The 22,837-nt window shown below is 47.6% G+C and overlaps 2 protein-coding genes and 1 long non-coding RNA gene across 6 annotated transcripts in view; all 3 read right to left on the bottom strand.

Annotated features, from left to right (window-relative positions):
• The window catches only part of CLCN6 (chloride voltage-gated channel 6), a 37,092-nt gene extending 17,718 nt beyond the window's left edge, over positions 1-19,374 (bottom strand). The window contains exons 1-11 of one of the 3 annotated variants that reach the window (XM_053401085.1): positions 19,238-19,373; positions 15,555-15,614; positions 14,135-14,200; positions 12,410-12,475; positions 11,453-11,519; positions 9,506-9,612; positions 7,792-7,918; positions 7,594-7,661; positions 3,432-3,490; positions 2,053-2,185; positions 518-631 (exon numbers count right to left, since the gene is read on the bottom strand). In XM_053401085.1, coding sequence (XP_053257060.1) covers positions 518-631; positions 2,053-2,185; positions 3,432-3,490; positions 7,594-7,661; positions 7,792-7,918; positions 9,506-9,612; positions 11,453-11,519; positions 12,410-12,475; positions 14,135-14,200; positions 15,555-15,614; positions 19,238-19,318 — 948 coding nt within the window. In that variant the 5' untranslated portion in view covers positions 19,319-19,373. Of the gene's footprint in view, positions 1-517; positions 632-2,052; positions 2,186-3,431; positions 3,491-7,593; positions 7,662-7,791; positions 7,919-9,505; positions 9,613-11,452; positions 11,520-12,409; positions 12,476-14,134; positions 14,201-15,554; positions 15,615-16,215; positions 16,610-19,237 lie in introns of those variants that run through there. The other 2 variants (XM_053401086.1, XM_053401087.1) reach the window with 2 other exon arrangements.
• Positions 1-22,837, bottom strand: part of C8H1orf167 (chromosome 8 C1orf167 homolog) — a 145,435-nt gene that overhangs the window by 34,039 nt on the left and 88,559 nt on the right. The gene's annotated exons all lie outside the window — the stretch shown is intronic.
• Positions 17,134-18,169, bottom strand: LOC128419876 (uncharacterized). The gene is made up of 2 exons (XR_008331938.1): positions 17,647-18,169; positions 17,134-17,403 (listed from the first exon to the last, which is right to left on the bottom strand). It is a non-coding gene; the product is annotated as an uncharacterized LOC128419876 (long non-coding RNA).

Raw genomic sequence — 22,837 nt, 5'->3', positions numbered from 1 at the left:
GATCTTCCATTGGATACTGAAGTGGCAGGAGTTGATAATGCAGGTGAGCTGCGCACAGGTGAGCTGCAAGCAAGCTGCCGGCCAGCTCTGTGGAGGCTCCTTTTATTGACACAATATGCAAACCCAGGCAGATACATTTTGGGCTGTGACCTTTACACATCTTCCAGTCCTGAGATCGTGGGGTGGTACAAAGTTATTTTGGCACCTGTTTCCACCGCGTCTTTTCCCCTTGCAACGGTGTATGACGAAGGAGACAAAGGTCACAGATAGGATACGGCTGACTACTGAGATCGCAAGATGTTCAGACAGCTGTGGCTTTATCTGTGAGCGGGAGTGTGCCCCGCACCCCAAGATCATGCGTGCAGGCAGCTGAGGCTGCCCGCGGGCGGGGAGTATGCTCCGCACCCAGCGATCACTCCTACAGGATACCCATGAGATCTAATGTTACAAGGGAGAAAAACATTCCTTGCTCCAATTTTTCCGTGCCGCGCATCGTTTCATGTCAAGCGATACCTACCTTGAACTCCCCAAAATTCAGCAATCCTGGGAGCTGGAAGGAACCCCAACTTCCAAACTGGATCCCGGAGCGGAAGAAGTTCAGAGTGAAGGTGGCAGACATAGAACAAAAGAGCTGGGGAAGAAAGAAGAAGAAGAGGAGTTTGAATTTGATATCCCACTTTATCGCTACCCGAAGGAGTCTCAAAGCGGCTAACATTCTCCTTTCCCTTCCTCCCCCACAACAAACACTCTGTGAGGTGAGTGAAGCTGAGAGACTTCAGAGAAGTGTGACTGGCCCAAGGTCACCCAGCAGCTGCATGTGGAGGAGCGGAGACGCGAACCCGGTTCACCAGATTACGAGTCCACCGCTCTTAACCACTACACCACACTGGAGAGAAGGTAGCATTTGAAAGGGGTGGTGCCTATACCCGGAGGTCTCAGGGCGGATCACAGAAAAGATCACAGGATGTATAATCAGAATAAAAGCAACAATCTATCAACAACCCCACTCCAAAAAAGTCACCTGTCAGGGGACTGCCATCGGAACAGGGGAGGGAGGCAGGGGGGGCGCAGGGATACCAGAGAACCTCCGAAACTCCTGAGGGGCAGTTCCTCCTACAGTGGTGGGAAAAGCCACACCTCCAGTGGAGAAGAAAGGGAAGGGGCCAGCCAAGCGAGGAAAGGGCTCAAGGATGCTGCTGAGAGCCCCGGTGCCTCACCTAGCCAGGCTGGGCAGGAGAGACGCACGCCCCTTCCGTCACCCAGCATGCACAGAGGGATGAAAAGCAAAGAGGGGAGGCGGAGGCGTGGGATACCAAAGTTCTTGGGGAAGAAGCCGGAAGGGGCCACTCCCGGATTCTGCAAGTGACTAAGACGGACATGAACTTTGTGGTTCTGCGCTGTCAATAGTTTGAACAATAAAACCTGTAAAAGACAGGTCGGAGTCCTGCCTGGTTACTCACGAGCAACCACCACCCGCACCTGACAGTCACCACATTTTTAAAGGGCATAGGGTGTCAATCAAGTCAACCATAGGCCAGGTTAAAAAGGAATGTTTTTGCCTGGTGCCTAAAGGTGTATAATGAAGGCACCAGGTGAATCTCCCTGGGGAGAGCATTCCACAAATGGGGAACCAATGTAGAGAAGGCCCCGTTCTTGTGTTGCCACCCTCCGGACCTCTCAAGGAGGAGGTGCACAAAGGAGGGCCTCAGAAGATGGTCTCAGGTAGGTTCATATGGAAAGAGGCGGTCCTTGAGGTCTTGCGATCCTGAGCCGTTTAAGGCTTTATAGAGCAAAACCAGCACTCTGAATTGGGCCTGGAAACTAATTTGTAGCTAGTACACTCAGACCAGGATTGGTGTAATATGCTCAAACCGTCTTGCTCCGGTGAGCAACCTGGCTGCTGAATTCTGCACCGGCTGAAGTTTCCGAACCGTCTTCAGAGCCAGCCCTACCTAAAAGATTTGGTATAGTCTTCCTCCCAGAGACTCGTTTTCAGCACAAACTCATTTTTCAACCAGTAACTTGTGATAAATCATCCCTTTAGGGCCTCACCACTTTCCACGTCAGGCCCTGGTTCCAGAAGGACGAGCCCTCTTCGAGGCTGAAGAGCGTGCCACCAATTGGGGCCCCAAAAGCTGCGGCCACACCAGCAGCAGCTCCAGCAGACACAAAATCCCTCTTGTCCCTAGAAAGAGAGAAAAATTGAGGGAGAAATCGGGATTGTGTTTTCTTTTTAAAGAATGTTTTGATCGGTTTCCAATTGAGCTTCAGATGCTGTGAGAACGGACGCCAGAAGTAGGATATAAACATTGTCATTAGTGAAACGCATTATCCCACAACTCTTTATTTTATTTTTTATGAATATTTATTAAAGTTTCCAATAATAATACAATAAACAAAGAGAAAAGAGAAAAAGGAAAAAGGAAAAAAGAAAAATCACAAAAACAGAAGAAAAAATACAAAAATAAAAATATTTAAAAAAACACATAAAGTTTCCATTGCTTATTTTTCATTAACTTATTTCCGTGACCTCCTCATACCTCCCTTTCTTGTATTCCAGTTCAAATTGTTAGTTCAGCAAATCCTTATCAATAAATTTTAACCTATTTCTAATCTTCTTTTTTCCATACTCTCTTAAAGCATTACAGCTGGAAACCACTTAATTTCTATCCAACATCATTCTAGCATTCCTTAATTTTACAATATTTCTGTAAATAGAATTTAAATTTCTTCCAATCTTCTTCTTTATGTGTTATTCTCTGTCAAGGAATTGTAGTCAAAAAGGTAATAGAAAGGTAAGCACTTGTATAAAGTTGTCAAGAGTCTCGCGTTCCATTTAAAGCTTTCACACGCTTAGTGAGCTTTTCTTAGGAGATGTTTCTTAACAAAAGAGGCTGGGTCAGGGACAGGGAACCTTTTTTGGCACAGGGGGACGGGATCCATCACCTCACATCATAGTGAAATTAGGCAACAGTGTGCTTTGAAGCCCCAATTGTTGGGACTTCAAAGTGCAGCATGGGGCTCTGCAAATCTGGAAGTTCAAAGAGCAGAGCAAGGCTGTTTGCAAAAGGGCTATTAAGCAGCCCCGTGGTGTGCTTTGGGCTGCAGGTGCCTGTTTGCAGCTGGGGAACAGGCGTGCACAGCCAAGCTGTGCAGGATTTAACCCCCATTTGTCAGCTAACGAATGGGCGTTAGACCCAATTTCTTTGACTGTGAGCGCCAGTTCCCATGAGCATGTAAGAATTGCTCTCTCCTTTAAATGTGAATCAGGTTTTCTCCAGAAACTAGCCAGTAATTTGCCATCAGTCCACCCACTTACCTCCTTGCCCAAGTGTGGCATAAACCACAGGTATGAAGATGCATCTCTTAAGATAGTACATTTGAAATCACCACCACCACTACCACATGCCCACCCTGATTTGGTAATGTACCTATCGCTGCGGAAATAGGGAAAGTTGAACTGGATCTTCCTCAAAGAGATGCTCTGGAACTGGGCAGAGAAAGAGAGAAATAACAATTCAGAAGCTGAACAATACGGATACAAACACACACAATTACTGTAGACCGTGCTCTGCATATAAACCGTGATCCCCTTTGAGGACACACACACGAAGCACAGTAAATGAACTAGGAAGAGAGCTCAGGTCCTTAGAGGCAAGCACAAATTCATGAGACAGAATTCTAAGAACAGAATTCCACTTCTTGGAATCTTGAAAAGGGTCAAGTCTCTATGCTCTCACAAGAGACTTGAAAGCCTGCAGGGAATCCCTGTTGCAAGCTCAGAAATGGGCACAGACTGACCACCTGTATGGACAATCTATCCGGAAGATATTTGTACAGTGGTACCTCGCAAGACGAAATTAATTCGTTCCGTGAGTTTTTTCTTCTTGCGAGTTTTTTGTCTTGAGAAGCACGGTTTCCCATAGGAATGCATTGAAAATCAATTAATGCATTCCTATGGAAACCTCTTGCCGGGCTGGCAGTGCGGAGAAGGGCTTTTCTCCCCACCGCAAGCCTTCAGGACAGGTCCGGGAACAGAGGGGAAGGCGCGCTGCGCTTCTCCTCTGTTCCCGGAGCTTGCGGGGCTTGCGGTGAGGAGAAGGGCTTTCCTCCCCACCGCCAACATTCAGAACAGCATTCTGAATGTTGGCGGTGGGAAGGAAAACCCTCCTCCCACCGCAAGTCTTCAGGACAGGTCCGGGAACAGAGGGGAAGGCGTGCAGCGCTTCTCCTCTGTTCCCGGGGCTTGCTGGGCTTGTGGTGAGGAGAAGGGCTTTCCTTCCCACCGCCAACATTCAGAACAGCATTCTAAATGTTGGCAGTGCGAAGGAAAACCCTCCTCCCACCGCAAGTCTTCAGGACAGGTCCGGGAACAGAGGGGAAGGCGTGCAGCGCTCCTCCTCTGTTCCCGGAGCTTGCGGGGCTTGCGGTGAGGAGAAGGGCTTTCCTCCCCACCGCCAACATTAAGAACAGCATTCTGAATGTTGGCGGTGGGAAGGAAAACCCTCTTCCCACCGCAAGTCTTCAGGACAGGTCCGGGAACAGAGGGGAAGGCGCGTTGCGCTTCTCCTCTGTCCCCGGACCTGTTCTGAAGGCTGGCGGTCCACCGCCAGCCTTCAGAACAGCCATCCAAAGGCTGGCGCGGGGAGAAGGGCTCTCCGCCCCACCGCCAGCCTTCGGAGGAGCCTTCGGAAGGCTGGCGGGGGGAGAAGGTCTCTCCGCCCCACCGCCAGCCTTCGGAGGAGCCGTCTGAAGGCTGGCGCAGGGAGAAGGGCTCTCCGCCCCACCGCCAGCCTTCGGAGGAGGTCCGAGGACAGTGGGGAAGACGCGCTGCGCTTCCCCGCTGTCCCCGGAGATTTCCCTATGGGCTTTCGTCTTGCGAAGGAAGCCCATAGGGAAATTCGTCTGGCGAAGCACCTCGAAAAACGGAAAACTCTTTCTTCTTGCGAGTTTTCCGTCTTGCGAGGCATTCGTCTTGCGAGGTACCACTGTAATTTCGATTAGTTTGGTGATCTGACATGGTCATCTCTTCCTGCCCCTGTTTCCTTCCTGCCTCTGTTTACTTCCCCTCTCTATCTTGTTAAAGTTCTTTGATGGCTGATAATAATAATAATAATTTTTTTTATTTACACCCCGCCCTCCCCAGCCAAGGCCGGGCTCAGAGCGGCTTACAAGCAATAATAAAAACAAGATGAATGATTACAACTTAAAAACAAAAATAAAAAACAACATTAAAATAATGGAACATTAAAATATTAAAATGTAGCCTCATCGCAGGAGGAGAAGGAAAAGAAAAAAGAAAGAGAGCGAGGGAGGGAGGGAATCAAATTGGCTCCAAGCCAAAGGCCAGGCGGAACAACTCTGTCTTACAGGCCCTGCGGAAAGAAATCAGATCCTTCAGGGCCCTGGTCTCATGAGGCAGAGCGTTCCACCAAGCCGGAGCCAGAGTTGAAAAGGCCCTGGCTCTGGTTGAGGCCAATCTAACTTCCTTAGGGCCTGGGACCACTAGGGTGTTGCTATTTATGGACCTTGAGGCTCTCCGTGGGGCATACCAGGAGAGGCGGTCCCGTAGGTACGAGGGTCCTAGGCCGTGAAGGGCTTTAAAGGTCAAAAGCAGCACCTTAAATCTGACCCTGTACTCTACCAGGAGCCAGTGCAGCTTGAAAAGCACTGGGTGAATATGCTCCCATGGCAGAGACCCCGTGAGGAGCCTTGCTGCAGCATTCTGTACCCGCTGGAGTTTCTGGGACAGCTTCAAGGGCAGCCCCGCGTAGAGCGAATTACAGTAGTCAAGCCTGGAGATGACCGTTGCATGGATCACTGTCGCCAGGTCGGGGCGGGAAAGGCAAGGGACCAACTGCTTGATGCGGCAAAGGTGGAAAAATGTCGCCTTGGCTGTTGCTGTAACTTGCGCCTCCGTGGAAAGGGAGGCGTCAAGGATTACACCCAAACTCTTAACGGAAGGCAATGGCACTAATTGGGCCCCCGCAAGAGAAGGGAGTTGGTCTCTCATCCCCATGCCATCCCGACCTAGCCATAGGACCTCTGTCTTCGAAGGATTTAGTTTCAATCGGCTCCCACGAAACCATCCAGCCACAGCTTCCAAGCATCTGGTCAGTGTGTCCGGGGCCGAGTCAGGATGGCCATCCATCAGCAGATAGAGCTGAGTGTCATCAGCATATTGGTGACAGCCCAGCCCAAAGCTCCGGATAATCTGGGCAAGGGGGCGCATATAGATGTTAAAAAGCATCGGGGAGAGAATTGCGCCCTGCGGCACTCCACACACCAAGGAGTGGCGCGACGACATTTCCCTCCCTAGTGCCACCCTCTGTCTCCGACCAGAGATAAAAGAGCACAACCAGTTACGGGCTATGCCCTGTATCCCCACGTCTGCGAGGCGGTGGTCCAGAAGATCATGATCGACCATGTCAAAGGCTGCTGACAAATCTAAAAGGATCAGCAGTCCTGACCCGCCTCGATCCAGTTGTCTACGGAGATCATCTGTTAGGGCAACCAGAGCCGTCTCCATCCCAAAACCAGGACGGAAACCGGACTGAAATGGATCTAATGCCGATGTTTCCTCCAGAAACCTACCAAGCTGTTCAGCAACTGCTCTCTCAATTACCTTACCCAGGTATGGAAGATTTGAAACTGGGCGGTAATTGGATAGGTCTAAGGGATCTGATGAAGTTTTCTTTAAGGGTGGACACACCACTGCTTCCTTCAGTTCCCCTGGGAATGTCCCCGTGTCAAGGGACAAATTGATAATTTGATAGCAGCCTTTAATGTATAATCTGGTGGAAGGAAGAAGTGATAATGCAGGGTGCCTTCTGACCTTCTCTGATGTTAGACATGCTTGGAGGAACATGCAGTATTGGAAGAGGGGGCTAGCTAATTAATAATCTGCACTAGCTAGTTGGGCAAGGCACGTAGGCTAACAAGTTAGTATCTATAAAGCGGATGGTTTGGGGGCATAGTTCTTTGTGAAGCTCGCGTACGAACTCATAGCCGGAGGGTTACCTGGGAGTCACTTCACCACTTCTTGAGGTCTTACCAGTGGCAGATCAAAGTGCTTGGTTGGTAATGTATATAATGCTTGCTATTCAGAATAATATCTTTAATCTTAATAATAATAAAATTTTATTTATATCCCACCCTCCCCAGCCGAAGCCGGGCTTAGAGCAGCTAAGAACAGTAAAATGATACAACATTCTAAAATCATTTCATTATAAAATAGTTCAAATCAGATTAATGGCAACCACTGGACTCTGTGAGGATTGCCAAAGGAGGGAGTCAGGCTGTGCCCTGGCCAAAGGCCTGGTGGAACAGCTCTGTCTTGCAGGCCCTGCGGAAAGATGTCAAGTCCCGCAGGGCCCTGGTCTCTTGTGACAGAGCGTTCCACCAGATTGGAGCCACAACCAAAAAAGTCCTGGCTCTGGTTGAGGCCAGCCTAACCTCTCTGTGGCCTGGGACCTCCTAGATGTTTTTGTTCGAAGACCCTAAGGTTCTTCTCACTCGTGTTTGTATTGCTTCTAAATCTCATTAAAAGAGCCACTTGGCTTTTGGCAAGACACCACCTCTGCTGGCACTCACCTGAGGCAGTCCGGCTCCTACCACAGCACCACTGTGGATCATGGGACCTTCCTTCCCTACAAAGAGACCTGGAAAAAAGAGACAGGTAGGTGAGTTCTCTATAAAAGCCAAGATCTGGGAGCTGGAAGGATAAGAGACAGAATAAAAAGTGTCATGCAGGTGGGAGCAGAATCCCACAGGGGACAGTTCCCCTCTTACCTCCAGCGACGCTGAAGAGCACCCCAAGAGCTTTGCACACCAGAGTCCGGAGGCGAACTATCCCAGGGACCTTCACTCCGTTCAAGTAGCATTTGATCTCCGGAATCCCAGAACCGGCAGCCACAGGCTGAAAGGAGAAGGACCACAGCTCAGGAACAGAGCACTTGCTTGGCATGTAGAAGGTCCCAGGCTCAATCCCTGGGAGCAACCTGCAGGTAAGCCTGGGGGTAACCCTTGCCGAAATCCCTAGAGTGCCAGTCAGTGTAGAGAACAAAGAGCTAGGTAGACCAGTGGTCTGACTCAGTATGATGAGCTTCCTAGGTTTCTATTTAAATCAGCCCTCTGTTCAGAATCATGAGGACTAGGGTCTTAGTTTTTCTTTAGGGGAAGGACCAAAGCTCAGCCGCACACCACCTGCTTTGCACACAGAAGGGCCCAGATTTAATCCCAGGCTTTTTAAGGTAGGGCTGGGACAGAGAGCCCAGTCTGAAACCCTGGAGAGTCACTGCCAGTCAGGGAGCGAAGGCTGAACTGGATTGGACCACAGGAACCTCAGTATAAGATGGCTGCCTATATCCCTATGTATCTACATGTGGGTTTTTTCAAGTGTTATTGATTTTGGTTTGTTTGTCTTTTTAATGATGGTGGTTTTAGGCCTTGTTTGCTTTTAATTGGTTTGTGGATCTTAGCCAGGTTTCATTTTACCATTTTGTTGGCAAGCTCTTTGATCAAATGGCGTATTAATCTTCTAAATGAACAAGGCGGCGTAATGCTCGAGACCCAGGCAAAATATGAATTAAAGGAGGTTCATATGTCTGACCCACAAATGTACTTATAATGGCACAAGTGGTGTTCTTGAATCATTCAGGAGTACAATTCAAAGTGTTGGTGCTGACCTTTAAAGTCCTAAACGGCCTCAGCCCAGTATACCTGAAGGAGCATCTGCACCGCCATCATTCAGCCCAGACACTGAGGTCCAGCTCCGAGGGCCTTCTGGCGGTTCCCTCCCTGCAAGAAGTGAAGCTACAGGAACCAGGCAGAGGGCCTTCTTGGTGGTGGCACCCTCACTGTGGAACGCCCTCCCATCAGATGCCAAGGAGATAAAGAACTACACAACTTTTAGAAGCCATCTGAAGGCAGTCCTGTTTAGGGAAGTTTTTAATGTTTGATGTTTTATTATGCTTTTATATGTGTTGGAAGCCACCCAGAGTGGCTGGAGCAAACCAGATAGGCGGAATACAAATAAAATAATAGTAATTCTGAAGACTGGGTTTGGCCCATGGGATGCCTCAACAGCTTTCCAGAGAAATGGGTTGGTAAAAAAAAGGTTGCTCGAATCCCTTAGTTTTAATCCATGCTTGTAATTCAGGTGTAGGTAACCTTTGACCCTCCAGATGTTGCTGAACTACAACTCCCATCAGCCTCAGCAAATGTAACCAATGGCCAGGGATGATGGGAGTTGTCATTCAGCAATATCTAGAGGGCCAAAGGTTCTCCATGCCTGCTCTGTAACTATTTGCCTGGTTGCCTAGGGTGAGCAAGAACCGATGGCAGGCAACCAGGCAAGAAACCTATTCTTTTTGCAAAGTAGAGAAGAGAAAGTTCTTTCCCCTTTCCCACAAACGACTTAACTCAGGTTCATGTGGGAAGACTGGCCTATAGAAAATTCTGCACACTGGAGAACTTTCAAGCCCGGCTGGCTGCTCCGTATTACCTGGATCAAGACGAGGAGGCTGGCCAGGAAGATGAAGGTCAGGTTAAAGCCAAGGAGCTCCAGCAGGGACACCGCAAGGCAGCCTTTCTCGCTGCACTCCTCCACCGCTGCAGGGTGAGAGTCAAGGAAATGGACACAGCCAGCCTGGGAAGAGCTCTCTACTTTATCCCAGCTGACCTATGCAACAAGAGTTCCCATTTATCGGCAAAGAACAACTGCTTCAACCCATGCTGCTTCAGGGACAGAGCCACAGAAATGGGCACAGCCAGCCTGCCCACATTACAGGGGCAAGGAACTTGTAAATCAGTCTGAGGGCCGCACTCCCTTCTGGGCAAGCTCCTAGGGGCCACGTGCCGGGCGAGACCAGAGGCAGAAGTCGGCTGAGCAACCAATGTGCATTTTACCTTTTTATGGTAGGCTAGTTTCTACACGGGACACGGGTGGCGCTGTAGGTTAAACCACAGAGCCTAGGGCTTGCCGATCAAAAGGTCAGCGGTTCGAATCTACCGTATTTTTCGCTCTATTGGACGCACCGGCCCATAGGACGCACCTAGTTTTCAGGGGGGGAAATCAAGGGGAAAAATATGATTTCCACCCCGCAGCTCTGGGAGCAGCGGACAGGCTGCACGCAACCTGTGCGCTACTCCAAGACTGCAGGCTTTTCTACGAGGTGGGGGAATTCCCCCATCTCCCGCAAAAGCCCACAGGAGGGAGAAGGGACGGACTCGGCCAGTCAGTCCCTTCTCCCTCCTCGGGGAAAAGCCCCCAAGAGAGGTGCGCTCTTCAAAGGCTGCGCGGCTCCTGCGGGCTTTTCTACGAGGTGGGGGAATTCCCCCATCTCCCGCAAAAGCCCACAGGAGGGAGAAGGGACGGACTCGGCCAGTCAGTCCCTTCTCCCTCCTCGGGGAAAAGCCCCCAAGAGTGGCACGCTCTTCAAAGGCTGCACGGCTCCTGCGGGCTTTTCTACGAGGTGGGGGAATTCCCCCATCTCCCGCAAAAGCCCACAGGAGGGAGAAGGGACGGACTCGGCCAGTCAGTCCCTTCTCCCTCCTCGGGGAAAAGCCCCCAAGAGTGGCACGCTCTTCAAAGGGTGCACGGCTCCTGCGGGCTTTTCTACGAGGTGGGGGAATTCCCCCATCTCCCGCAAAAGCCCACAGGAGGGAGAAGGGACGGACTCGGCCAGTCAGTCCCTTCTCCCTCCTCGGGGAAAAGCCCCCAAGAGTGGCACGCTCTTCAAAGGGTGCACGGCTCCTGCGGGCTTTTCTACGAGGTGGGGGAATTCCCCCATCTCCCGCAAAAGCCCACAGGAGGGAGAAGGGACGGACTCGGCCAGTCAGTCCCTTCTCCCTCCTCGGGGAAAAGCCCCCAAGAGCGGCGCGCTCTTCAAAGGCTGCGCGGCTCCTACGTGCTTTTCTACGAGGTGGGGGAATTCCCCCACCTCCTAGAAAAGCCAGCAGAAGCCGCGGAGCCCCTTTAAAGAGCGCGCGGCTTTTGCCTGCTTTTGCAGGAGGTGGGGGAATTCCCCCATCTCCCGCAAAAGCCTCCAACCCGGGTCGGAGAGTAGCCGGAAGGCGTCGCGCGCCTTCCCGCTGCCCCCCATCCTCTGGGGCTGGCGATGGAGGAGGCCCTGCTTTCCCCCACCGCCAGCCTCAAAGAGCAGACTTTCCTGGCTTCAGCGGAAGCAACGCGAAGCCTCCGGAGCACAGGCTTCGGAGGCTTCGCGTTGCTATCGCTGAAGCCAAGGAGCCTGCATTCGCCCCATAAGATGCACACACATTTTCCCTTCATTTTTGGAGGGGAAAAGGTGCGTCTTATAGGGCGAAAAATACGGTAGCTAGCAAGGCTTCTCAGACCAACTCTCAAAAATACTTCCTTGGGTTCTCCTGTTCAACCCAGCCACTGCCTCAGTTAGAGAGGCCACTGAAATGACAAAACCAAGGTGGATACAATTCTGCACGATGTGGAACTTGAGTCTGGAGAAGAGTCGTACAAAGAAGTCCACAAAGAGACCAACCTGCGAGAGGAGAAGGGGAGGTTATGGAAAAGAAGACCAGCGCCATTACATTGCAGCAGAAAAGGGAAGGTTCTTCATCCTACTGGGGGCCGCATGGAAGTGTGGCCTAGCGGTAAGAGTGGCAGCCTAGGACCTTGGCGACCAGGGTTCAACCCTCAGCCATGAAGCTTGCTAAGTAATCTTAGGCCTGTCACTGTCTCTCTGCCTAACCTACCTCAAAGGGTTGTTCTGAGAATAAAACAAGGAAAGAGGGGTGGAACCGTGTACATCACATTGAGATCCTTGGAGGAAATGCAAGATATAAATGCAATAATAGATTTTAAAAAATAAAAAATAAACGAACATGAGTGGTGAGCAGGTCCAGAGGCAAAAAAATGGGCAAATCAATACATGTATACTAGGATATGTTCAAGCCACACAAAAACCAGATGATTCTACTTCCCCCAAAACATCCTGGGAGGTGTAGTCTGTTAAGGGTGCTGAGAATTATTCAGAGACCCCCTATTCCCCCTCACGGAGCTACAATTTCCAGAGCGATTTAACATATAACTCTTCTTCCCCATGCCACGACATCATTATTAATAAAACAAATGCAAAGCAATAATGCCCTTTGAAAATGTGTGTGATGGAGAAGAATCAGTCCCTCTCCCCATGGAACTCTGGGAATTGTAGTTCTGCAAGGGGGAAAGGGGTCCCTTAGCCCCCTTAACAAATTTCAGTTCCCAGGATCCTTTAGGCGAAGCTGCGGCTGTTCCTAGTGCTTTAAATGTATAGTGTAGACAGGGTCTACTCTGTGGAGGACAAGCACAGGAGATAATGGGTCTACTCTGAGTAGGACTAGCACTGCATCTGCCCTTCACTGGAGGAAGCAAGCTAGCGAGGACCCTCACCATCCCAGTGCAGACTCCAATGGCAAAAACCACCATCCACTTCACCGCTTCATATCGCCAGCCTTTCTGCGAGAGAGGGGGAAAAAGACAGAGTTGGGAATCATGTGTCGTCACCAGTTCTCTGGGCTGAGCTATACATATACACACACACACACACACCTCTTCCAAAGGATTGGGGTAAAAGCAGGGTGGATAAAAATCCATTATTTTTTTCATTTAAATCAGATTTTTAAAATAAAACGCTTTTGGAGGAAAAATCTTTCTAAAGACAGTTTTCTATTTAAGTTACATTACAGTCCAAAGGCTATTCATCAGGAAATAAGGATTTGTTTTAAGTTTTTCATGCGTGCTAAAACTCACTCTAAGTCTTCTTTTTAAAAAAAATGTTTAACCACATCAGTTAACAAACATGGATACATATACTATTATGTTATTGTTTTAGTTAAATGGTTTAAATTGTTATTAAGGAAATAATTATTTTTCTCCTTCCAATAAAGTACAGCAGAACAGTTGTCCAAATATAAACAGTTAACTTATTAAACCACACAATAATTTCACAATTATCTGTCTATGTATTTCTAATAGTATAACCAAATCAGTTATTTTTGATGTAGCTGTAAAAGCTACTCTGAAAATTTATTATTCCAAAAATGAAACCTCTACCTGGTTGTAAATATTACGATTATACCAGCAAGAATGAGTCTTTCTGTAAAAAATCGTTTTGATTTAAATCAAATCCACCCTGAGCAAAAGTCAGATCCAGTAGAATTAATCTGAGCATTGAAAAGTCCACAGAGCTGAAAGAGGAAGTGGGAAAGAGTGTCATCCTTCCAAATTCCTCCTGCAACTCTATTGTACTCTTCAAGGAAGGAAAAGGTAATAGCCCTCGCCTCCTCATGACCAAGAAGGAAATGAATGGAGGATCTCTGTGGCTTTATGTCAAAAAAACGAAGATCATGGCCACTGGTCCCATCACCTCCTGGCAAATAGAAGGGGAAGAAATGGAGGCAGTGAGAGATTTCACTTTCTTCGGCTCCATGATCACTGCAGATGGTGACAGCAGTCACGAAATTAAAAGACGCTTGCTCCTTGGGAGAAAAGCAATGACAAACCTAGACAGCATCTTGAGAAGTAGAGACATCACCTTGCCAACAAAGGTTCGTATAGTTAAAGCTATGGTTTTCCCAATAGTGATGTATGGAAGTGAGAGCTGGACCATAAAGAAGGCCGAAGAATTGATGCTTTTGAATTATGGTGCTGGAGGAGACTCTTGAGAGTCCCATGGACTGCAAGAAGATCAAACCTATCCGTTCTTAAGGAAATCAGCCCTGAGTGCTCACTGGAAGGACAGATTGTGAACCTGAGGCTCCAGTACTTTGGCCACCTCATGAGAAGACTCCCTGGAGAAGACCCTGATGTTGGGAAAGATGGAGGGCACAAGGAGAAGGGGGCGACAGAGGACGAGATGGTTGGACAGTGTTCTCGAAGCTACCAGCATGAGTTTGACCAAACTGCGGGAGGCAGTGGAAGACAGGAGTGCCTGGCGTGCTCTGGTCCACGGGGTCATGAAGAGTCGGACACGACTAAACGACTAAACAACAACAAAGGGGAGACCTCAACTACAGCAACAAGTACCATGCTGGCAAGCCCTAAAGCTAGCTGATCAAGACTAAAACAGCAGAAACTGATTACTCCCATGACCGTAACTTCCCTACCCCGTCTTACCTTGCTGTCAAGGCTTTCCAGAACTTCCAAGTAGGGTTCGTTGATGCTACGATCATAGTCCAAACTCTGCAAGTGGGTGAGAGAGAAAGGCAAGCGCATTTCAACGCAACCCATAATACAGGAGGAAGAGAGCAAGAACCGCTACATTCCCACTCGCATTTTCGAAAAGAAGTTTCTTACTCCAGACAGAAGTTGCCGGGAGGGAGAAGCTGTGGCCCTCCAGAGATCGTTAGACTCTGTTGACATGGCCAATAGCCCCCATCTTGTGTTAAAGATAGTTAGGGGCAGTAAAATCAAGCAATGGTCTAAGTTCAGAGAAGGGTTTAGAAATTAGCCAGGCCCCCTCTTTCCTTTCTCCTTCTGTGATGGAACTCCTATTAGGGGACTTCCCTGGCTTTTTTCTGGCCCATGTAGGACCAGTCTGAATAGTTGGCCTTGGTGAAGATTTGACGTTTTCATCCCCAAAAAGTCTTTGATTTGAGTTTCTATTGAAACAAGGCTGCATTTTAATGTTGTATTTTAATATTGTTTTTAAGTTGTATCTTAATCAATTGTTTTATATCTGGTGTTATCTGCCCTGAGCCCGGTCTTTGCTGGGGAGGGCGGGGCATAAATAATTTTTATTATTATTATTATATTACCGGCACGGGGTACAACTGCAATTACGTGGAGATTTCCGGGTACCAGTTTGGCAACCACAGTCTAAGAAGCTCTGCCTTAAAAGGTAAAGGGACCCCTGACCATTAGGTCCAGTCGTGGCCGACTCTGGGGTTGCGGCGCTCATCTCGCTTTATTGGCCAAGGGAGCTGGTGTACAGCTTCCGGTTCATGTGGCCAGCATGACTAAGCCGCTTCTGGCGAACCAGAGCAGCGCACGGAAACGCCGTTTACCTTCCCGCCGGAGCGGTACCTATTTATCTACTTGCACTCTGACGTGCTTTCGAACTGCTAGGTTGGCAGGAGCAGGGACTGAGCAACAGGAGCTCACCCCGTCACGGGGATTCGAACCGCCGACCTTCTGATCAGCAAGTCCTAGGCTCTGTGGTTTAACCCACAGCGCCACCCGCATCCCTAGCCTTAGTTCATGGTTAATCTCATTTCCATTTCCACTGTGTGCATTTTTCCTTCTTGCATCCTGGGACAAGTGAATTGCTGCAAGAGCAAGCTACAGTCAAGCAATGGAGTTGAGGTCATAGAACCATAGAATTGTAGTGTTGGGAGGGACCCTGAGGGTCATCCAGTCCAACCCCCTGGCAAACAGACATCCAGTTGTGGCAACTGTAACCGAGATTTAAGGTGATGTTTGGCTTATATATCCAACATTTGTGGATGCACACATACCCTTCATAGGAGCCTATGCTTCTTAAACCCCACTCATCTGCTTCTTTTAATTGCCCATTGACAAAACCGTCACTGCTCACCTCATAGTCCTTACGTGGGAGAATCTCGTCATCTTCTTCCTCAGTTTCTCCAAGGATAGTCTGGGAAACAAATCAAAACTCTCAGAAGTGAATGAATGAAATTTATTATGGTCCCATTCCAGATTCACATACTGTAGTAAGCGAACATAAAACACAAGAGAATCAAGTTTGAATTAATAATCGAGTATGACAATAAACGATACAAATATGACAACTCATTAGAAATGTGGTTTAGGTCTTAGTCTCTAAAATATTATCTAGAGTTTGCATCTGAGGCCTTAGTCTTCGTACCAGCACAGCTTGTTCCCTGCGTTTTATGGCAGCCGCGCAAAATTTGGTCACCTTACCCTCTATCAGGGATTTTAAGCATTGAGGTTCAGACCCACTTGGAATTTTCTGTATAACAGGGGTGATAAAGACCAACCATATATCCTCATAAAAACATCGTAGCAAGACATGAGAGACCGTTTCCACCTCTTATCAGCTCCGCATATGGTTTACCCACATATCTGCCTTGTAATAAGGCAGGTGGAGGCATGTTGAATATAGCGAGGGTGAACGACCATCTATATTTAGATATTTGTAATTTTGTCAGATATATTGCTGGGGTAAAACCTCTCCCATTGTCTTTGATTGCTGGGTGCTTATTCATCTCACTCACATGACTCTGAAATTCCATGTCCCAGATTCATTGGCAAATGGTTGCTCTGGCTTTCTCATATCCTGTGGCTATCAGTGCCTGTGGCGAAAACCCCAGCTTTTCATATAATGTAGTTTTCCATTTTGATTGATACGGATCCAGTAGGGTTAAGGGTACTAAGTCTCAGAAGTAAATGGAAGTCAAGTTGATCCACAACAATTCTTTTTCAAAGCGTTGTTGTTTGATACTGGGGTAATCTAGTGGTCCCCAACTTTTGGGAACCTGGAAGGTACATTGGAAAAATTTGTTGTGGGCACCCATTTCACAGAAGGAAAACTGAGTAATATTCAGAACTTGCTGCCCCAAACAGGCAAACCATCTGTAGTCTCGAACTCCCCCGATCAGACAAAAAAAACCAGGAAACACTTTCCACAACCCCTGTGGTGTAATGGTTAAGAGCAGGGGTCAGCAACCTTTTTCAGCCGTCGTCCCTCAGACCATGTGGTGGGCCGGACTATTTTTTTTTTGAGGGGGGGGGATGAACAAATTCCTATGCCCCACAAATAACCCAGAGATGCATTTTAAATAAAAGCACACATTCTACTCATGTAAAAACATGCTGATTCCTGGACCGTCCGCGGGCGAAACTGAGAAGGCGATTGGGCCGCATCCGGCCCTCAGGCCTTAGGTTGCCTACCCCTGGTTAAGAGTGTCAAGAACTAGGTCCTAGGAGACCAGGGTTCAAATTCCCACTCAGGCATGACGCTTACTGTGAGATCTTGTGCCAGTCACTGCCTCTCATCCTAGCCATAAGAACCATAAATAAACCATACCCTGCAAAACGCCTCAGCTTAAGAACAAAATAAAATAGGGAGATCAATATGCAACAAGGAGACAATAAAATGCAACCTCTTAGCCACACACACACACACACACATATAAAATTATTAATTAAATTTATTAGTTGCTTTTTGCCATGGCAATTCAAAGCGACTTACAATATTTTAAGCAAGCATATAAATTAAAACCAGCATTTTTCGTTTTTTTAAAAAAAGCAGCTAATATATGGAACAGCTAGTATATTTTGACAAACAGGTGGTATCCAAAAACTTGGGACTACAACTCCCCATCAGTTCTGGACAGCATTTGTAGCCCCAAACATCTGGAAGGCACATGGGTGGTACACTAAACTAGCTTATATGGTCTGTGCTAGTGTAGAAATGGCCACCTCATGAGAAGAGAAGACTCCCTGGAAAAGACCCTGATGTTGGGAAAGATGGAGGGCACAAGGAGAAGGGGACGACAGAGGATGAGATGGTTGGACAGTGTTGTCGAAGCTACCAGCATGAGTTTGACCAAACTGCGGGAGGCAGTGGAAGACAGGAGTGCCTGGCGTGCTCTGGTCCATGGGGTCACGAAGAGTCGGACACGACTAAACGACTAAACAACAACAAAGTGTAGAAAGACCTAAATTGCTTGGGACTCAAGTACTTAGAGGAGCAGATCTCTCCCAGTATCAACTGTGTGTCCAAGACACATTGCCTTGCCAACAGACATCACCATTAACTCACACAGCTTACAAACCGACGCTCACCACTCATTTCTGCCTGCCCAGAAAATTCTGAGAATGAATTGGCAACCCGGGATCTAAGACAATCAGCCTTTAATTTCATGTATTTTGGGTTTACTTTAAAAAAGAAAAGAAAAAAGAATGAACTGTGATAGTAAGGCCCCATCTGCTATACACATTTAAAGCACTATTATGCTACTTTAAAACAACAACGCCTTCTTCCCTGAAGAATCCTGGGAATGTAGTTTGTTATGGGTGCTGAGAATAGTGAGGAAAAGACTACTCTCCTCACACAGCTACAATTTCCAGAGCGGTTTAACAGTCATTCCCATCTTCCCAGGGAACTCTGAAAATTGTAGCTCTGAGGGGTAAATAGAGGGTCTCCTAAGAACTGTAAGAGATCCAATAGGCTATATACAGCAGAAATGTTTATCATGAACCTGCATTTTGACACCCCAAAAGGTGACACCTGTACATTTACCAAAGGTGCTCAGTGGATTCTCAGCTGGTGAATATCAGAATTCTCCAATATCACCCTTCAATATCACTGAATGTATTTCCATTATTGCATACCCACATTTAAAAGTTTGCTTCTTTCAAGAAAGCACTAGTTCTGTATCAGGGTACAGTCACAGAAATGTTTTAAGTACGTGCTATTCCATACATTTGAAAACAAAAAAAGGCTTTCAAGTTATTACATTAGATGCTGCAGACACCTCACTCCAGTACCCAAGATGGGTTGCTTCCAACAACCGCCTATTGAGAGTAAACCCATTGAAACTAATAGGCTTCTAGGAAAACATGTCCAACAATTTGAATGGTTCTGCTCTGACTAGAACTAACGAGGAATATAATCCTGTCTATACATGTGAGATAAACAAGTATCACTGCAATGACCCATTGGAAAGGAACTCTGTACATGCACAAAAGTGTCCCCCTTAAGAGATGTATGCTCCAAGACAGAATATTTATATAGACATGACAAGCAGGTGCCGTCTCTGAGCATGTAGGGTGCAGTTTTCCCTTTCCAATGAGTCCCTGCAATGCCAATACATATATACAGAGAGAAAGAGAGAAAAAACCCTCAGATATATGGGGGGGGGCTTCAGAGTGACCCATTGGAGAAGCACTCTGTACATGCACAGAAGCACCCCCTCCCTCAGACATGCATGTCCCAAGAGATAAGATTTTACAGCTGCAGCAAAGCAGGTGGGCTGCCTCTGAGCATGCACAGAGCGGGTTTTCCCTTTCCAATGAATCGCTGCAAACACACCCACGCGCATATCTTTGCAGGAGTTGAGGGTTTTGCAGAGACTCGCTGGAAGAGGGAAGTCCACTCTGCTCATGCTCAGAGGCACCCCCGCTTTGCTACGGTCACCTCCCAAGACCAAGCACGGTGCAAACAATGGGGACAGGCAAGGGTGTTGGCTCCAGCCAGGCTCTCGCGGCCCCCCCCCGGCGCCCCTCCCTCACCAGCTCCTCCGGGGTGCGGCTCTCCCTCTCCCCGCAGCAGCAGCAACAGCAGCAAGCGCCAGCCCCGCAGCCGGCCGCCATCTTCCCCGTAGCCCCAGGCAGACGCCAGCCGGAGAACCCCGCGCATGCGCCCTGCCGCTCGACGAGCAAGGAGGGGCGCGGTCGAAAAACGGAAGTGCTGGTAGCGAAGCCCGCAGAGATAGGAAACTCAGAAAAAGCAAGAGAGGTCCAACTTTTTTTTTCTCTGCGTGGGAGATTTCCGGGTACGCGGCAGCCTTGTTCAGGGAAGTTTTTAATATTTAACGCTATACTGTTTTTAACATTTGATTGGGAGCCGCCCAGAGTGGCTGGGGAAACTCAGCCAGATGGGCGGGGTATAAATAATAAATTATTATTATTATTATTATTATTATTATTATTATTATTACAGAAAGGTAGCCGTGTTGGTCTGCCATAGTCAAAACAAAAAAAAAATTTCCTTCCAGTAGCACCTTAAAGACCAACTAAGTTAGTTCTTGGTATGAGCTTTCGTGTGCATGAACACTTCTTCAGATACACTGAAGAAGTGTGTATCTGAAGAAGTGTGCATGCACACGAAAGCTCATACCAAGAACTAACTTAGTTGGTCTTTAAGGTGCTACTGGAAGGAGAAAAAAAAATTGTTTTTATTATTATTATTATTAGCCCCGACCACCTGCAGCCGGGAAAGCGCGGCTCTGCTTAAGCAAGTCCCTGAGGACTAGGATCTTTGTTGTTGTTTAGTCGTTTAGTCGTGTCCGACTCTTCGTGACCCCATGGACCAGAGCACGTCAGGCACTCCTGTCTTCCACTGCATCCCGCAGTTTGGTCAAACTCATGCTGGTAACCTCAAAAACACTATCCAACCATCTCGTCCTCTGTCGTCCCCTTCTCCTTGTGCCCTCCGTCTTCCCCAGCATCAGTGTCTTCTCCAGGGAGTCTTCTCTTCTCATGAGGTGGCCAAAGTACTGGAGCCTCAGCTTCAGGATCTGTCCTTCCAGTGAGCACTCAGGGCTGATTTCATTAAGAATGGATGCGTTTGATTTTCTTGCAGTCCATGGGACTCTCAAGAGTCTCCTCCAGCACCATAATTCAAAAGCATCAATTCTTCGGCGATCAGCCTTCTTTATGGTCCAGCTCTCACTTCCATACATCACTACTGGGAAAACCATGGCTTTAACTATACGAACCTTTGATGGCAAGGTGACGTCTCTACTTCTCTCCTACTCATTCTTAAGGATGGGCTGCAACTCAGCGGCGTAGCATTCGTTCCGATTTGCTTTGCGCAGTGGTTTAGACTGAGGCTGCAAGCTGCCCTCGACATTTAAAGCACCCCGCCCCTCAATTGTCATGGGAATCCTGAGGTCTCCATTGCAGTTTAATGGTGAATTTTGGACAGAATGGAGCGGTAAAAGATTTGGATTTTCATAAAAGAGGCAGGATGAAATGATTAACAATAGAACCCACAAAGGGGAGGACCCAAGAGATTCCTTGGAATCTTGTTTTTATGTTGTATGTTGTATATGTGACTGTGAAATTTTAATCTGAAAAACCAAATAAATAATTTTTTTAAAAAGGAATTCTGAGGTCTCAAATATAGAATAAATGTTGATAATTGCACAAGGTAAACACACATACGTAAGTATATAAACCACATGTCTAAAATAGTACAGGAGAGCAACCCAAAAGCCATCTTGGCTCCCCTAAAGAGACTCAATATTTCCTCTGCCTCCTTAAACTTGCGAACAGGTAGGGAGATAGCAATTCCGGGAAGTTCCTGAAGGGATTCCTCTCCTATATCTATGAACCTCCTTTGTATTAATTGTCATCGTTAGTCCAGATGTTGTGCATTGAGGGATGTCTGACGGGCATCCTGATTGTCATATCAAATGCAAATGTTTTGTGTAAAATGTGTCTGGAACTATGTAAAACTTGCTCAGTCCTCAGGAATATCACCCCTTGGCCTGCCTGAGCCGCAGCAACCCCACCTTATGTGTGATTTCTGACTGCTCGTAGAGGAGGGGTGTTTCTTCTCCCCGCCAAAATGCAAACCCTTAAAAGAGATGTTTCTTCTTAGTTCTGGGTCTCTCTTGCCTTCTTGCTAGGAGGGGAGGGAACTCTGTTGCAACAGAAAAAATAAAGATCATCCTTGCTTTCACTGCATCCTGCCTCCATCCATTCATCTCTGACCGATCATGGACTTAGGGGACTCATTGGTGTCGCAACGGGGGCCGTGGGAGCCATACGGCGCTGGAGCATCACCGGCTGCAAACCGCTATATGTGCGGCATCGCTACATACGCACATGCGCCCTACATAGCGACACCTGCCCTGGGTGTCACAACGCCTTCCTTCACCCCTGAGGACTCAGTCTCCTGGGGAGTTGGGCAGCAAAAACCAACCACCCCTATTTTTTCTATATCACAATTAATGCGGGCAGCTGTAAGGTTTTCCCCCTCCTGAACCACCTTTGCTTTTGACACCTAGCGCCTAACACTTTACAGTAATTACATTAAAAAGTAAGAATAGTCTGTGGTTGTACATCTGCTTCGCCACAAGGTGGCAGGCTCCAATAAGAGAGAAAGGAAATTTGCAAAAGAGGTAAGAGATGAACTGTAGCCGGTGGGAGTCTTTAGAGTAACAATAAGATCAGCTTTCGCAGGGATTTTGTAAGCTGAAAAGGGGCAGATCCTGCCCACCTGTCCAAGGTGGTTTGCAGAGTGTCAGGAAATAAAGATCTAGCCCTCTGAGCCATAAAATTCCCAGTCCCCATTTTTGTAGGGTGCTTTTGTTTTTTGTGTGTTTTGGAGGGGATTTTATGGATTAGTTAGATGATTTGAGACATCTTTTTGTAAAAAGTGATGAATAAATGGAATAAATAATAGTGAGGTGGGGGAGAAACCACCTATGGGAGGCCTGAAAATACATATTGAAAATTGCTATGACCAAAAAAACAAAAATAAAAAACCCATACCAGCTTAAATTAGCTACAGGCAAAGCTAAAACAATTTGATGTTTATTTGTTAGCATGGTACAATTTTATCTTCCATTCAAATCAGGGACATATGCAAGAACATTAACCCAAACCTTCCCACAGATTAAGAAATATTTAATTACCAAGTATACCATTATGATAACGTATACAAGAAAACCCCCAAATTGCCAGTGGATCTTGCATAAATCCTTACACACATGTTTAAAAGCATCACCTTCTCTTAGTCAGTTTGTGTGGTTGTTTCTTTTTGTATAGAAAAAAAAAAAACACTGGAGGAGGTGCACCTAATATTTTCAAGCCACTTGCAACCGTGGGAAAAATTTTACAGGAGCTGGAGTAGGGCAGGGGGCAGGGGAGATATGTGAGATTACCTGTTGCAGATCCAAATGACTGATATCCTTGCATTCTCTTAAGGTAAAGGTACCCCTGCCCGTATGGGCCAGTCGTGTCTGACTCTAGGGTTGTGCGCCCATCTCACTCTATAGGCCGGGAGCCAGCGCTGTCCGAAGACACTTCCGGGTCACGTGGCCAGCGTGACGAAGCTGCTCTGGCGAGCCAGCACCAGCGCAACACACGGAAACGCCGTTT

Source organism: Podarcis raffonei, chromosome 8 (assembly GCF_027172205.1).
Source record: "Podarcis raffonei isolate rPodRaf1 chromosome 8, rPodRaf1.pri, whole genome shotgun sequence".
Classification (NCBI taxonomy): Eukaryota; Metazoa; Chordata; class Lepidosauria; order Squamata; family Lacertidae; genus Podarcis; species Podarcis raffonei.
Note: the sequence above shows the minus strand (reverse complement) of the source record. Positions and strands in the feature narration are given on the sequence as shown.